At 37.1% G+C, this 14,413-nt stretch overlaps 3 protein-coding genes and 3 non-coding genes across 13 annotated transcripts in view; 1 reads left to right on the top strand and 5 right to left on the bottom strand.

Annotated features, from left to right (window-relative positions):
• LOC130554295 (ATP-dependent 6-phosphofructokinase, platelet type-like) overlaps window positions 1–1,015 on the bottom strand; it is a 20,823-nt gene extending 19,808 nt beyond the window's left edge. For both annotated transcript variants that reach the window (XM_057333826.1, XM_057333828.1), the window contains exon 1: window positions 782–1,015. In XM_057333826.1, coding sequence (XP_057189809.1) covers window positions 782–866 — 85 coding nt within the window. In that variant the 5' untranslated portion in view covers window positions 867–1,015. The remainder of the gene's footprint in view (window positions 1–781) is intronic.
• Window positions 1,016–2,359: 1,344 nt separating this feature from the next.
• Window positions 2,360–2,433, bottom strand: trnai-aau (transfer RNA isoleucine (anticodon AAU)). Its single transcript has one exon. It is a non-coding gene; the product is annotated as a tRNA-Ile (tRNA).
• A 94-nt stretch (window positions 2,434–2,527) lies between these two features.
• trnaw-cca (transfer RNA tryptophan (anticodon CCA)) lies at window positions 2,528–2,599 on the top strand. Its single transcript has one exon. It is a non-coding gene; the product is annotated as a tRNA-Trp (tRNA).
• Window positions 2,600–3,184: 585 nt separating this feature from the next.
• Window positions 3,185–3,256, bottom strand: trnap-agg (transfer RNA proline (anticodon AGG)). Its single transcript has one exon. It is a non-coding gene; the product is annotated as a tRNA-Pro (tRNA).
• A 569-nt stretch (window positions 3,257–3,825) lies between these two features.
• Window positions 3,826–9,339, bottom strand: snorc (secondary ossification center associated regulator of chondrocyte maturation). Its single transcript, XM_057335200.1, has 3 exons — window positions 9,240–9,339; window positions 4,752–4,922; window positions 3,826–4,510 (listed from the first exon to the last, which is right to left on the bottom strand). Exons 1-3 carry the CDS (start codon window positions 9,322–9,324, stop codon window positions 4,401–4,403), a joined length of 366 nt encoding a protein of 121 aa, XP_057191183.1. The 5' UTR covers window positions 9,325–9,339; the 3' UTR covers window positions 3,826–4,400.
• A 543-nt stretch (window positions 9,340–9,882) lies between these two features.
• Window positions 9,883–14,413, bottom strand: part of gigyf2 (GRB10 interacting GYF protein 2) — a 35,736-nt gene continuing 31,205 nt past the window's right edge. For 2 of the 7 annotated variants that reach the window (XM_057333263.1, XM_057333264.1), the window contains exons 26-29: window positions 14,140–14,288; window positions 11,656–11,837; window positions 11,440–11,578; window positions 9,886–11,200 (exon numbers count right to left, since the gene is read on the bottom strand). In XM_057333263.1, the coding sequence (XP_057189246.1) occupies window positions 11,133–11,200; window positions 11,440–11,578; window positions 11,656–11,837; window positions 14,140–14,288 (538 nt within the window). In that variant the 3' untranslated portion in view covers window positions 9,886–11,132. Of the gene's footprint in view, window positions 11,201–11,439; window positions 11,579–11,655; window positions 11,838–14,139; window positions 14,289–14,413 lie in introns of all 7 variants that reach the window. The other 5 variants (XM_057333267.1, XM_057333268.1, XM_057333269.1 and 2 more) reach the window with 4 other exon arrangements.

The following is a 14,413-nucleotide window of genomic DNA, read 5'->3' on the forward strand; positions in this document are numbered from 1 at the left end:
TGATTAAATCGATGAGTGGGTCCATTGATGTGTTGTGTTACTCCAAAAGAGTGTAGTAGCTCTGTAAACGCCACTGCTAATGCATCGTTAGCACTATCTACGTGGATATTAAAATCTCCGACAATTAGTACTTTATCAACGTTAACCAATAGGTCCGATAAGAAGTCCGCGAATGTAGGCACCAGGGGGTCTATACACAGTAGCCAATGTAAAAGAGAGCAATGTTTTTTGTTCTCTGTTTCTTTGTTTATTATTTTTTGTTTGTTTGTTTGTTTGTTTTGCTCTGTGTTATTTCAGTTGCGATATTTCAAGGCGCCCGAGCGTACCCAGTTTACGCGTTGTCATGACGCTCGAGCGCATCGTCAATGAGCGCAACACTATTGCATCGCAATCGCAATGTAAACATTTTTTTACATTGATTTAATGATATTATAAATCTTTGTTAAATGATTATTTTAAGACTTGCATTTTTATCTGTTCCAAAACTATATAGCCTATTTCGACATCGATTTTTTTAATTCGTGATTCCGTATATTTAGGAATTCACCCCAAAAAGTATTAACATCAGTTTGAATGTCGGTTTAAAGGCACGGAACTGCACAAACGTAATCATATCTGTTGCGCCGATTACGTTATGCTCATATATGCTAAAAAAAAAAAAAAGCAATAGGCCTAAATGTAGCCTAAACATTTAAGAATCAGTCTGTCACTTTATTGTCAAGTAAACGAGGCACCCGTGACACCGGTGTGTTATTCGTTACCGAAATAAAATATAGCCTACCTTGCGCATCTCCGCCGCTTGTCAGGACGCCAATAGACTTCCCTGCCCCGGAGAGGTTTTCGATGAATTTTTTGGTGTCCGGCATTTTTATACGTGTATCTTCTCAATACAAAGCAACGGCTTTAATGCCAGGTTGAAGTGCTCAAGGAAGCTGGAGAGAATAAAAGCTCTGCCGGTTAATTTCTCCTCCGGTGTCGGACGTGCGCTTCGCCGCCTCTCCTGCAGCTAACGTTACCGCCCAGTATTGGATTGACAGCATTATAAAGCAATAAGGCTTCAGATCACGTCTCATCTGCACGCATTCAGACCAATAGATATCCAAAATTGCGATTAATTAGATGAGTAATAATTCCTACTTTGTTTTTCAAGTTTAGACTTGAAAATACTCCGTTGTGGCGTTTTTTTTAAATTAATTTCTACACCTACAAAAGGCTGTTGTATTGAGTTATTACAACAAATTATAATTGAAGAAGGGATTAAACAATGTTTTTGTGGCAATGTTAATTTAGAGCCTTTTGCATGAAAAAAGGCGAACCTCGTGTTTAAGCGCTTTGAGAAAGCAACTTTTAATTGCGCTATACAAAATAAATGTAGGCTATTATTATTGTTATTATTAACCCACATTTTCTGTAGAGCTCTGAATTGTTTCAAAGAAATTTGATATATGAAACTGACATGTGACCCTTGCAATTGTGCATGCATGTGTGAGAAAAAGAACATTGTTTTGTCATAAGAGATGGGAAGACAGGTTTGTGAAGTCTTGCCACAAGAAGAGGGCAACAAGTGGAACACATCACACGAACCTGCAGACAAAACATGTTGATAAAACATTGATGACGTATATATCACATTTCATGACTTTAACAGGTCACACACCTTGTGAATTAAACATAGCCTTGCGTGGTTTTATTGTTGTGTGCTACTATCCTAATTTTGTTGGATGTGTGTGCAAGCACATTTGGCAATAAAGCTCTTTCCGATTGTGATATGCATTCTGTTTTATCCTCATCTCGTCTACCTCTCCTTTGCACTGTCCCTAAGGGTACTGACAAAGATAAAGAGAGCAAGAGTGAGTGAAACATGACATGTATGACAGTTGCTGTAGCTCAAGCTGTGACCGTCATCAATGTGACAAGAGGCCGTATGTGCTTGTCATTCTTTCTGCATTACCTCCACTGCACATGTAATGCTACGCAGCTTCTTTCATATTTTGCTGCTAAAATGAAAGATACACATTGCAGACGCAGACATTCTGCTTAAAGGTAGGATAACTGAGATGTCATTGGGAAAAGGTTTAGCTATGTTGCCCTCTGTCGGTGAGAAAATAGATCAGCAGGAGAGGCGGTGACGAACTGGAATCCACTTTCTTCGTCAGTTGTATAGAAACAACTCTTAAGTGCGAGACTAGTACTGTAACTGCGTCTTGAGCATTTAACAGTTTGCTGTAAAATCCAGTAAAAGCAGTTAAGACTGCATTTTAAAATCGGATTTTTATGTAAACATAAATTTGGGTTATGTCGCCTAACGTAACTTAATTCCAGTAAAAATAGGCATTGAAATGAACAGGCTAAAACAGGATGGCCAGTACGGGGATCGAACCCGCGACCTTGGCGTTATTAGCACCACGCTCTAACCAACTGAGCTAACCGGCCATGACGTAAGGGTTATTTTACAGACATACGACCACGAAGACGCAGACCAGTTGCCATAAAAACAGTTGATAAATATGAAGATGTTATTCAGACTGACCTCGTGGCGCAACGGTAGCGCGTCTGACTCCAGATCAGAAGGTTGCGTGTTCAAATCACGTCGGGGTCAATATAGTTATTACGCCGTTACTTTTTGATTCGGCACACAAGTAATAAGTAAATGTAATTCACCATAAATAGACCGAGAGACACTGCAATGCAGTGATCCAGTGTGTTGTTAGTACTTTGACAAAAGAGATCATAACAGCATTTTTAATTGAGGGTTCAATTTCGAGTAATGAGAATACCTTAATGTACATGGCTGATAATCGAAACAATGGAATGAAAAATGTTTCTAAGAATAACCCAATGTTTACATACACATCGTGTAAAATAGGTGTGTTTTCTAACCCACTGGGAAAAAAGTGTCAGCTTACACATTAGTAATTTACGCAAACATATACCGCATATATATAACTTATACTAAATTTACGAAGTATTGGGTATTTGTCACAAACTCTATTACAGTTTGGTTGGTTGTGTATTTTATTCCACCACAGAGAGGCGCTGTAAGCATATGCTGACAATTCAGCTATTGTCGTCTTTTATTTTACTTTATTTAAGGAGCGTCAACAAAAAAATATATAATGTTTTTAAAGATATTTTTACTTATTCAGATAAAGAACTCGCAAAACATCAGATACTGAAAAAATGTGGGCTCGTCCGGGATTTGAACCCGGGACCTCTCGCACCCTAAGCGAGAATCATACCCCTAGACCAACGAGCCGACACACAAAGATTTGAAATAACATAGTTAGCATGCGTTTACTTGTTATACTACGGCAAGTACATCCTGTCTCACTCACGTTCGTGTCACGTATCTTTGACCTCATTCTAATAAACACACAAGCTAGTATTTAATAGTTAACGACCACCCTTTAACCGATGAACTTGAAAACCACATTTTTTGTTTTAGCTAGAGCTGTTTGATTCTGATTTTTTTGGAGTCGATTCCGATTCCTGGTTTGGTACAAAAACACATTTTTTAAGGAATTGCCTCCTACGTTTCATTCATTGCTGCTTTGTTTCCACTGTTTTTCTGCCACCAGTATGCGCGCGCAGCTGGCAGTGACGTAACCGTGACGTCAACTCCAAATTGGTCTATATATTTATTTAACATATTTTAATACCATATTCTGGTATGTAAGTGATTATTGGCTGGCATTAGGGTAAACATATTGTGCTTAAAATAAAATAAAAACATTCAAGCCACTTGTAGATGTGAATATTTCAGGTACACAACACAAGAATCACATGTTTTGTAAACTTTTAATGAATGATCCTATTCCTCTCACAGACAGTATAAATAGAGGGTTACAACATGGAATGCTTACAATTTCATTACACTAAACATAATAAAAAGTATACAGGCCTAAATCATCTGCTTTTCCTCAAACGAACACTCTGGCAAACACACACACTCAGACTCTAAAGGAAGTGTTCATTTTACACACATCATACTGACAAGAAAATTGGAACTTGGTATAGATTAGGGAAAAAACTATAGTTACACATGGATTGTAGATGAAACAAAAGTAAATATCTGGTGAAGTCTCTTAAAACATCAATAATAATTTCCTTTTAAGATCTATAATCTAAAGTCTTTCAGTCTAGGTCTTGTTACAAGATAAATTGGCAATGTGTGTTTCAACAGATGATCACAAATTGATTTCATAATTTTTTATATCAGTGTCAGTCTGGTTTTCCATGTCTTCCCTCACAGTAGAAATCAGGTCTAACAGTAAAGAGCAAGCAGTTTCATGAGGGACCTGCCGTCAATCAGACACTGAAACTATACTTCAGAGGATGCAGAGGAAATAAATGAAAAACATTAAACAGATGGTATTGGGAGAAGGAGATCCCTGCACTTTCTAGGAGGCAGTGAACTTTCTGAGTGTGATGACAATGAGAGCCAGAAGAACAGAAGCTCCGAGAAACACAGCAATGACTATAGCTGTAATAGCACCAGGCCCCAGCACACCTGCAGACACAAGCAAATAACAGAACAAATAATAGTCATATATTTCAATGTTTTTTAGATTTGCACAAATTTATTGTGTCATTTGTTTTAAGTGTAGTGAGTTTTAACAATGAGCTTCTTTATACTTTGGTGATGAATGAGGATGCAGGACTTAATTTTAGGAAGATGCGATAGTAAAGTATTGAAAACATGATATCTTCACTTAAAACATAGAAATATGAACGGGTTGGTATAACTTCACCTTCTTCCTCGCCCAGGGTAATAGAGGGTGTAGAGTCTTCATAGTCAAAGGTGATGGAGTTTTCTGTCACGTGATGGACGGGGCCCTTTGTTGTTATATCAAAAGCGCCTGCACCAGACAGCGTGTCCTGATTGTCATTCTGCAGCGCAGGGGACGAATCGGCCACTGTTTCTAAAGAAAAGAACACATACAATCGAGTTTTAAGACAAAGCTTGAAACTAATGTTAATGAAAGGAAACTGTAGGGTGCCAAGCGAACAATACAGAGCTACAGACCAAAACAGTTTTCATATAAACATATAAGAATACACACAAATATAAAGGTTCCAATTAGAACCAAAAAAGCCAAAGAAAAAAATATTTATTTTCATGTAAATGATTTACCCTTAAATTAATTAATAATTGAAAAACATTTGAAAAAGTAACCTTAACAAGTATTCTTCAAGTTCATTTTATTAAGTATGATATTAATTATTAAATTCTACTTAAGAATTTTCAAAAATATTTTAAGTATACTTTGTGTAGTAAGTATACTAATCTAAGTGTAATAGTAGTATACATGTAGTACAAAAGTACTATTTCTGTGTACTACGTAGGACTAAACTGACCTACTTTTTAGTTTATAAAAGTATACTTTTAGGTACACTTTAATGTAATAAACTGTGAGTACAACTAGTGTACAATACGTTTTTTGTTTGTTCTGCAACTATACTAGTTTGTTATACATTTTCAGCTATGGAAATACACTTTAAAGTATGCTTTCAGTACATGTTTAGTAGTTTTTATACTGCAGATATATTTTGTAAGTATTTTTAATTTTAATAATAGTATTATTATTTTAATAATAAAGCGAGGTGTGCTATGTGATTGGCCAGTTAACCAGTGCGTAGTGATTGGTCGAATACTGCAAGCGTGTGACGGAAATGTAAAGCCTCTTACCATATTTGGAACATCAGGTTCCAAAGAAATTGTACTGACAGGTACGTCCACCTAACTTGCGTATACATTTGGGCGGTCTTAGTCAAATCATACCACCAACTGACATAGATTTGTGGGGGTGTGGTTACACGAGGCGTTTCAGGCAGGTCTGGGTGAACATTCGCTTTTAGATAGAATGCATCTTTTGTTCCGACACTTTAATTTTTGCAATTTTACGTGTCTAATACATGCATGGGCAACTTATAACACACCAAAGACACAGAAAAACATGTTTTCGTGCCATATGACCCCTTAAAGTACACTTAAAGTACATGCTTATCAAAAGATGTGTTTCTCTGTGTGATTCAATAGGCGTCTTTATAGAGGATTAGCACTGGCTTCTCACTACAGGTATGTTGTCCTGCCTTCCCTCTTCCTCTCCTCACATCTCTCATTGACATTCCACAGCCCCCACAGGCATGGAACTGCCATGCAACTTTTCTCACCTACTGTACACCACACTCATGGAGTCTGAACCCAATTTCCTATGTTACCCCTTTCCCAAGGTTCTGACCCCAAAATAAAGAGACAAGACGGGCCGGCATGTTTTGACACGACTGTTCTATGCTCTACAGTGACCCTGTTTGACCTGCTTGAAGAACACGGGCAGATACAAATAACAGAGCACTCAATTGTCCATTGACCGTTTGGTTTTCTGGTCGAGAAACCTGTGTATTTACATGCAGTGGCCACTTACCCTATTAACTAAACACGCTCTTCGTATTAAAACGGCAATATTCCACTCTAAATCTAAAAATAAAAGGGTAATATTTGTAGTAAGCAAGTATGGAAGGCCAGTGCACACATATTTTTGATAATGGTGTATTTTCTCAGCGAGACGCACACGTGTCTGACTCGAAGCAGGCTGTAGGTACAGTGCACAGAGGCGCTAGGCCAGCGATACATCAATGAGCCCTTCACTCAATGACACAAAAGGGCGCTTGTGTGGTCAGAGCGCACGACTAGGCAGAGGACCTGATGAACTAAACACAGCCTGTATACTGAAAGTCAAACAAACTTGTTTATGAAAGCAGACGGTGGAAAGCCAAGCGTGTGTAGCTGATTTTTAAAAAAGCAGATTTTTCCCAAGTCGATGTTTGACGCTTTACGGCCTGCTTAAATATTTATGAAACGCCGCTGAACCCTTTGGTGACAAGGAGCATGTTACTGTGTGCGCAAGCAGTGGTAAAGGGATAGTTCACCCAAAAACAAAAACTGTCATCATTTACTCACCCTCCAGTTGTTCCAAATCTGTATTAATTTCTTTGTTCTGATGAACACTGAGAAAGAAATTTGTAATAATGCTTATAACCAAACAGTAATTCTTGGCCACCATTGACTACAGTAGAAGGAAAAATTACAATGGTAGTCAAACATTTTTTGCGTTCCTACATTCTTCAAAGTATCTTCTTTAGTGTTCAACAGAACAAAGAAATTTATAAATACATTTTTATGGTAGTCAATGGTGGCTAAGAACTGTTTGGTACAAGCATTCTTCCAAATATCTTTCTCTGTGTTCATCAGAACAATTAAAATTTATACAGATTTGGAACAACTTGAGGGTGAGTATTAAGACAGAATTTTCCTTTTTAGGTGAACTGTTGCTTTAAGGCGGAATGTTATTGCTTGTGTATTCACATACACTAGCGAGATGACAACATGCAGACAGGTTTGTGTGAATGAGACAATCCTCTGCCACTCCGGTTCTGCGTGTGCCAGGGCGTTGCCATGTCCTCACCTCACCTTATGCCCGCCATGCAGTCCGAGTGGGTTATATTCAAAGGAGCATCTATTTAGTCAGCATGAATGCATTAAAAGAGTTTAGGAGCCAACACATTGGTTTCTTCATTCAGTAATGTTGTCCTCAAGAATAGTTTATTATAGCTAATTTAAGTAATTATTATAACTACGATATATGATGCTGTTAATCCTTTGAATGATCTCCAACAAAAAGATTATTTAAGAAATCTGTTACGCAGTAGAAGTTTTTCTGAATCAAACATTGCATGACATTTGGCTCCATTTCTGAAGCTTTTGCATCAACACAATTAATGTCATATAATACATCAAGTTTTGGCTCTTGAATGCAAAAAGAAAGCTGTTACATCACATTTGCTGTCTGGAAAATCTGAGGGCCAACACTATCTTAGAGTGATAGTTCACCCAAAATTAATTCAAGTGATAGTTCACCCAAAAATGCACAATAAAACATGATTTTTTGTCATTTTTAAAAACAGAGTTATCTGTTTTTACATATACTCTTAAAGTGACAGTTCACCCAAAAATAAAAATTCTGTCATCATTTACTCATCCTCTTGTCATTTCAAACCTTTGTGACTCTCTTTCTTCCGCAGAACACAAAAGAAGATATTTTGAAGAAAGTTAGTAACCGAACAACACTGGACCCCATTCACTTCTATTGTATGGACAAAAAACCAATGCAAGCAAATGGGGTCCAGTTAACAACATTCATCAAAACATCTTTTGTGTTCTGCGGAAGAAAGAAAGCCATACTGGTCTGAAATGACAAAACGGTGAGTAAATGATGACAGAATTATTATTTTTGGGTGAACTGTCACTTTAACAGTATGTGTAAAAACAGATAACTCTGTTATTAATTTTGTTTAAAATTATGTTTTTATTGTGCATTCTAAGTAAAATCAATCAAACTGCAGTTGGGTTGTTTCAATTAAGTAATAATAGGACAACAAAATAAACAGCGAACTAACACAATAAAAACATGGTAACATAATAAAACATGTTTCCCGATTGACTTATGGACACAAAACAACTCAGTCACATACAGGTTTTAAATGACATAATAGTGAACAAATGATGACAACATGTTTATTTTTGGGCAAACTAGACCTCTAAACTCACTTTTGTAAATAATAAATGTCGGTCATTACTGTTTGTACATTATTTTTCATCAGTTTAACTCGTCTTTGGCTGTATGAATTTTATTCTATAAATACAGCCGTAACACCGTTTTCCCATGTGTCTAACAATCTTTGTGCCTTTATGCTCTCAACACGCATCTAAATTCAGACTCAACACCTGGTTGTGAAAAGAACAACATCTGAGTCAGCATGATGCTTCAGTCTCGCACACTTAAAAGCCAAAATCAAAAGATTTTTTTTGCAATAAAAAAGTATGTGCTACATTTTTCAGCCAAATTGTTGTAAAATAAATAATAACATGATTTTCATTCATTCTACTTTCCTGCTTATTATAACGCATACACAGATCTATTCACATCCCTCAAAAGGTCTCCGAACGAAACCATAGGGTCAACAAGGTAAAAACGACACGTATACACAATTCAGTACATTGAGAGAAGAGGATTTTGTGAACCCTTGTCAACAAGATATTGACATACACCAAGAATCAGGACAACCAACAGACCTCATGACAACCCAACAGCCAGCCAACCAGAACTACTCCTATACCTCCTTTATCCAGAACCAATGAAATGTCCACCATTGATTAGCCAGAGAGGAAAGTGTGTTACCTGTCTGCACAAAAGCCAAACAGATGGCCAGAACAGCGAATAGGACAAGCCGAGATGAAGCGCAGTAGCTGCCGCAGATGCTCATGGTTCCTGTGTGAGGTCAGACACTTCTGATCCAGGACTGGCACCTTCATGAAGTAACAAAGTCCTGGAAAGTGAGGTAGGCAGAGGCGTACTTGGCTTTGGGTGGGAGGGCTTTGTATGGACAGTGAAGACTTTTGTCAACTCTTCTGGTAACTACCCACCTTCTTCAGACTCCGTCAGATGTGCAGAAAGTGAGTTATTCCACTCCCATGGCTGTTTTTTTCTGACTGAATTAGGCTTATATATTTAACTGACCAAAGCAAGCAAGTGGGGTGGAAAATTTAGTTTAGAGGTCTAAAAGGTCTACAAACAATTATTTACTAAAAAAAATGTATGATTTAATTTTGATTTAAGTTTGAGGAAATATATCTTATATAGACACCTTAAGGCACAAATTGCACCAAATAATATAATAATAAATAAAATAGATTTTGGCTTCACTGGCTCAGGAATTGTTTTTGGATAGCCTGTGAGTATTTAAAGAGTTTATTTGCAAAAACAGATAACTTTAAAAAAAATCATGTTGGTTAGATAGCTGCATTTTTTTGTCATATTTAAGCCAACTGCAGTTTGATTGATATTAACTGGAATGCACAATAAAACAAATTTAAATGGCAAATTAACTCATTTTCATAATAAACTCATTTTACACACCCAACAAGCAAATCCTTCTAGTAAAGTTATATTGGTTTCACGCATGGCCTGGAAATGTAAACAGTTAAGATGCTCAAACCCTTTCCATATGCTCCAGATAAGAATAAACAGACTATTCAATTTTTTATCAATCCAAATTTTTAAATGGTTTTTTAGCACGCTTTAGTCAAAAAACACATTGATACACGGTACTAAATAAAACTGATCCAGGACAGATGGTGTAATCTTCCATCATGCAAACACATACCAATAGGTGTCAGTATAGGTTTGGAACGCTGTCATTTGAGCTAGTGAAACATAACTATTTGTACAGCTTTACATGATTTAATATGAGCTCAGCAACAGTATTCACTTCTTAACCAGTGGAAAGACATAGATTTGACCTTCATACAATGTTTAACATTGTATGTACTTTATTAAATAATGAAATATGTTGCGATGCAAGAATTACAATCAAAACTGTGTATAACAGCCCACATAAGAGACTGTTGGTTTTATTTCTCATACTGCAATAAAAAAACGTATGACTCCACCGGTTCATCATTTCCATATATTATAATACAGATGCAGAATCAAATGTTTATTCTTTAAACAGCCTAGTATTTTACAAGAAATGAATAACTATCTCGAACTTTTCAACATGTCCTTAAAACAGGACACTGCTGAATACATGTCCTTGAGTCCTAACGTTGTCGTCAACATCCGCCAACAAAACGGGAGAAAACAAGAAATGTACTAAACAAGTAGGGTGGGGCAATAAATAAAAAGAAAGATGTTATGGGGAGAATTTATTTTTTTCCCCGGCTCTCCTTGCATTTTCAAATAAAGAAACTTCACGTGGGAGACGGTCATGAATGTAAGCAGACGCACAGTCTTGGTGGAGCGACACAGTTGATGTGTTAGGAGACGGTGAGATAGTCAGCTCATCTTCTCTCTCGTCCTATGTTAGGGCTGTTGGGAGTTTTTGCTTGTCTTCTTGGCATCAGGGCAGAGCTGTTATTGCAACTGGAGAATCCACCTGGTTAGGAGGAAGAGAAACTTGCTGCCCCGAATATACTCAAAATCAAAATGAGGATTACATTAAAAAAGGAAACGTTTGGAGGGAGGGGATATAATGGCAGATGTTCAAAGGGAAAGTTTGTTGATCAGCAGGCCTCAAATGTCCTCAACGGTCTCGATCTCACCCATGTTGAGTCTCTCAGACGAGGCATTAACAGAAAAACCTGCAGGAACATTTGAAAAACCATTAAGAGGCGCACACTTGCAAAACATCCTAAAATAAAAAATACAAAAATAAACAAAACATTTTCAAGACAAATAAGCATCTAAAAAAAGGATCAAGCATGATTAACTTGAAAACAAACCCAGTTTGACCTACATGAGTCATTTCAAGCTAGTTCACATCCTAACTGTAGAAATAACAGCACGGTCTGGTTATGAATAAGACCTTCCCCCCACTCACCTAAAAGGCTCGGATCAGCTCGCACCATCTTCTGCTTCTTTTTCTTCTTTCCGGATGTGACCGTCTCGAATCGCTGCTGCTGCTGTTGTTGTTGATGAAGAACCTGCTGTGACACTTGGCTCACCCCCCACAAAGATTCCTGAGAGACAAACACAATGACTTCAGCGAGACTCGTACCATCGTAAGCGCTCAGTTCAAAAGTGCACGAAATCGCACCTGCTGTTTCTGCTGTTGGCCTGGCTGAGGTTTCTGCTGGTTAGTGTTCTGTTTGGCACGGCGCTCCAGAAACTGCTTGGCGAAGTCCTTCACCTGAGGCGTGTCACCCAGGTAGGCTCGCAGGTAGTCGTGGACCTCGTATGGGGAGTCCACTTCCTTCAGGAATGACGCGAAGGTGGGGACTGTGAAGAGAGAAGACCGATCATTTTTTGATTCAGAACTCGTGGGTCCTTCTCACAAACCCCTGAAACATCATGGCAGTGAAAACTTTGGTTATAAAACAGAATTCGGTAACAAACAAAATGATCATAATAAACCACCATGTTCCCTACCTTGGACAAAGCATCATTTTAACATAGGAATGATCCATTTATGCATTTTATTGCTTTCTCTGCTAAAGTTGCAGTAGTATGTCCTGATTTGTATTAAAATAAAAGTAAAATTAAAATATTCAGAAAGAACTATTCGATGTTCTATTAGATGTTCTTAAAGTTACCAAAACATGAATGACAGAATATGAACGTTTAATAAAAAAGAAATAGTGGAAAAAAGAAGTGTCCATGACTGATATTCTCATCCTCCATAACATTTTCAAATAATTGTTTACACACGCACAAATATTAAAATCTTAATATTCTGTGAAAGCGACCTTTTCATGCTCAATACCAATACAGGTAGCTTTCCGAATAAAAAAAACATTGTACTTCATAAATGTCTTATTATGTGTGATTAATAAAAACTTGCTCAGGCATCAAGGCTTGTTTTTTAAAAACAGGCCATGGGATTGACGGCTTTAAATGGTTTCGGTAATAAAAATGAAGGTTTTGAAATGAATGTTCTTAAACATGTCATACCTTGTTTTTAATGAATAAAAAGGAAATTTGATGATATGTGTTTTAAAGAAAATCATGTTTGACATCTTGAAACCAAGAGTAGAATTCAAGCTACACATTTTAACAGCATGCGCGCTTCCAGGAATCAAACCACTGGTCTTGGATAGCCACGATGTTACAGTTGAACAACAGGAAGCTACAACTCGGGGGTATTTTCTCCTGTGGTCTACTTATAATGTTAGCACAGAGAAAACTGTCACAATATGTTTTAAACACACAATAGGCATTGCTTAAATGCAAATGCGCTTATGAATGTGGGACTTAACAACAGTTTCACTAAATCTCGGAGAGGAAGTTTCCAGTTCTGAAATGTACAGCATGTTGCATGACAAAACAAACACATTGTGAGAAAGTTTAATTTCCCACGATACAACCCCTTTACAGACAGAAGTTGCATATTGTATTAGTGTTTTCACAATACCAAATTGTTGACTTCGATACAATACCTAAGAAAAGTATTTCGATACCAATACTAAATCGATACCATGCGAAAAGAACATACAGGATTTATTAAATAAAAAGTGATTAAACATAAATAACTTAAAATTCTGTTATTTATTTTTTACTCTTACAGCTTACACTGTGTTACTGCCTTGCTTTTTGAGCATGTCTTCCCCCTTATTTGAAAAGAAAATGTCACCACACAGACCTACATATGAGTGTCAGGTGTCAATCTATGATAGAGTCCTAAACGTGTACCTGTCTCAGTGTTTACTGTCTGCTAAGGTGAAACGAGAAAAAAAAACTGTTTAAACTATACTTATAAATAATCTACATAAATACTAGCTAAGACCTTAAAGCATGGTTAAATTCATTCACTTCAATACATTACAATTCATAAAACAATCTTACATAATGCATTCTGACATGAACTAACACTAAATCTCTTTTTACAGCATTTATTAATTTGTTTATGAAACTTAATACAAATCTAGTTGTTTATTCATATTAGTTCATTGACAAATGTTAACAAATACAACTGTAAATATTTAAAAATGGATTGAAATATTTATTAAATAATTTAATATTTATTAAATCCGTTGAAATGAACCATTAAGATGAATAAATGCTGTAGACGTATTACCCGTCATGTTAGCTAACTAATGTTTAGAAATGGAACCTAGTTGTAAAAGTTGTTGTGCTTCACGTACGCTACCTGTCACTTTTAAAGTACTTTAAACGGGTCGGGATGTCTGTTGGTGGCCCTTTTGGTCCACACTGACTGAAGAGAGCGCTGAGAGCACATGCGCGCGCACACACATACGGCTGCCGCAAATGGACGCATTTCAGGATGCGTTTTCTCTGAAACGTGCGCGTCAGTAAAGTACCGGTACCAAATAAATGAGAAATTGGTATAGTTTTAGCAGACGGGTATCGCGGTTCTTTTCTAGTACTGGTCTATCGTGCAACACTATATTGTATCAACCATAAGATCACAGCTAGATGCAAAAGAAGTGAGAAAGTCTTGCCTTGAAAAAAAAGGCGGCAAGAAAATTGCAGAGGGAAGTGGTTTGTGTGAGGAATTATCTGAATATCTTTTGACAATTTTAATTGAACACGCAACAGATATCAACTTAGCGCAGTGACTCACCATCGAAATTATTGGCAGTGTTGAGCGTGTGTAGAGTCTGTTCACACCACTGCATAAAGCCGTCCAGATTATTATTGGCTCCTTGGAACAGCTTCAGTAGCTTCTCCTCTTCTTCCACCTTTTTACTGGCTTTACCGCTGCTGCTATTACTGCACAGGAAAATCACCCGTGTTAAAAAATGTCAAATTAACACTCGCAGTATTCTCAACCTCCACATTCTCAAAGTGTAGATTATACTGTATATACACACTATGAGAGTTAATTTGACCTTTTT

This window comes from Triplophysa rosa, linkage group LG5, assembly GCF_024868665.1.
Source record: "Triplophysa rosa linkage group LG5, Trosa_1v2, whole genome shotgun sequence".
In the NCBI taxonomy this organism is placed as follows: domain Eukaryota; kingdom Metazoa; phylum Chordata; class Actinopteri; order Cypriniformes; family Nemacheilidae; genus Triplophysa; species Triplophysa rosa.

Bases quoted from the DNA above. Each gene is read 5' to 3' on its own strand.
- snorc (XM_057335200.1), bottom strand. From the start codon at position 9,324: ATGAGCATCTGCGGCAGCTACTGCGCTTCATCTCGGCTTGTCCTATTC. The intron at 4,923-9,239 runs GTAACACACTTT...TCTTTTCTTTAG, and splicing joins TTTGGCTTTTGTGCAGACAG to AAACAGTGGCCGATTCGTCC. The intron at 4,511-4,751 runs GTGAAGTTATAC...TTGTGTCTGCAG, and splicing joins TACCCTGGGCGAGGAAGAAG to GTGTGCTGGGGCCTGGTGCT.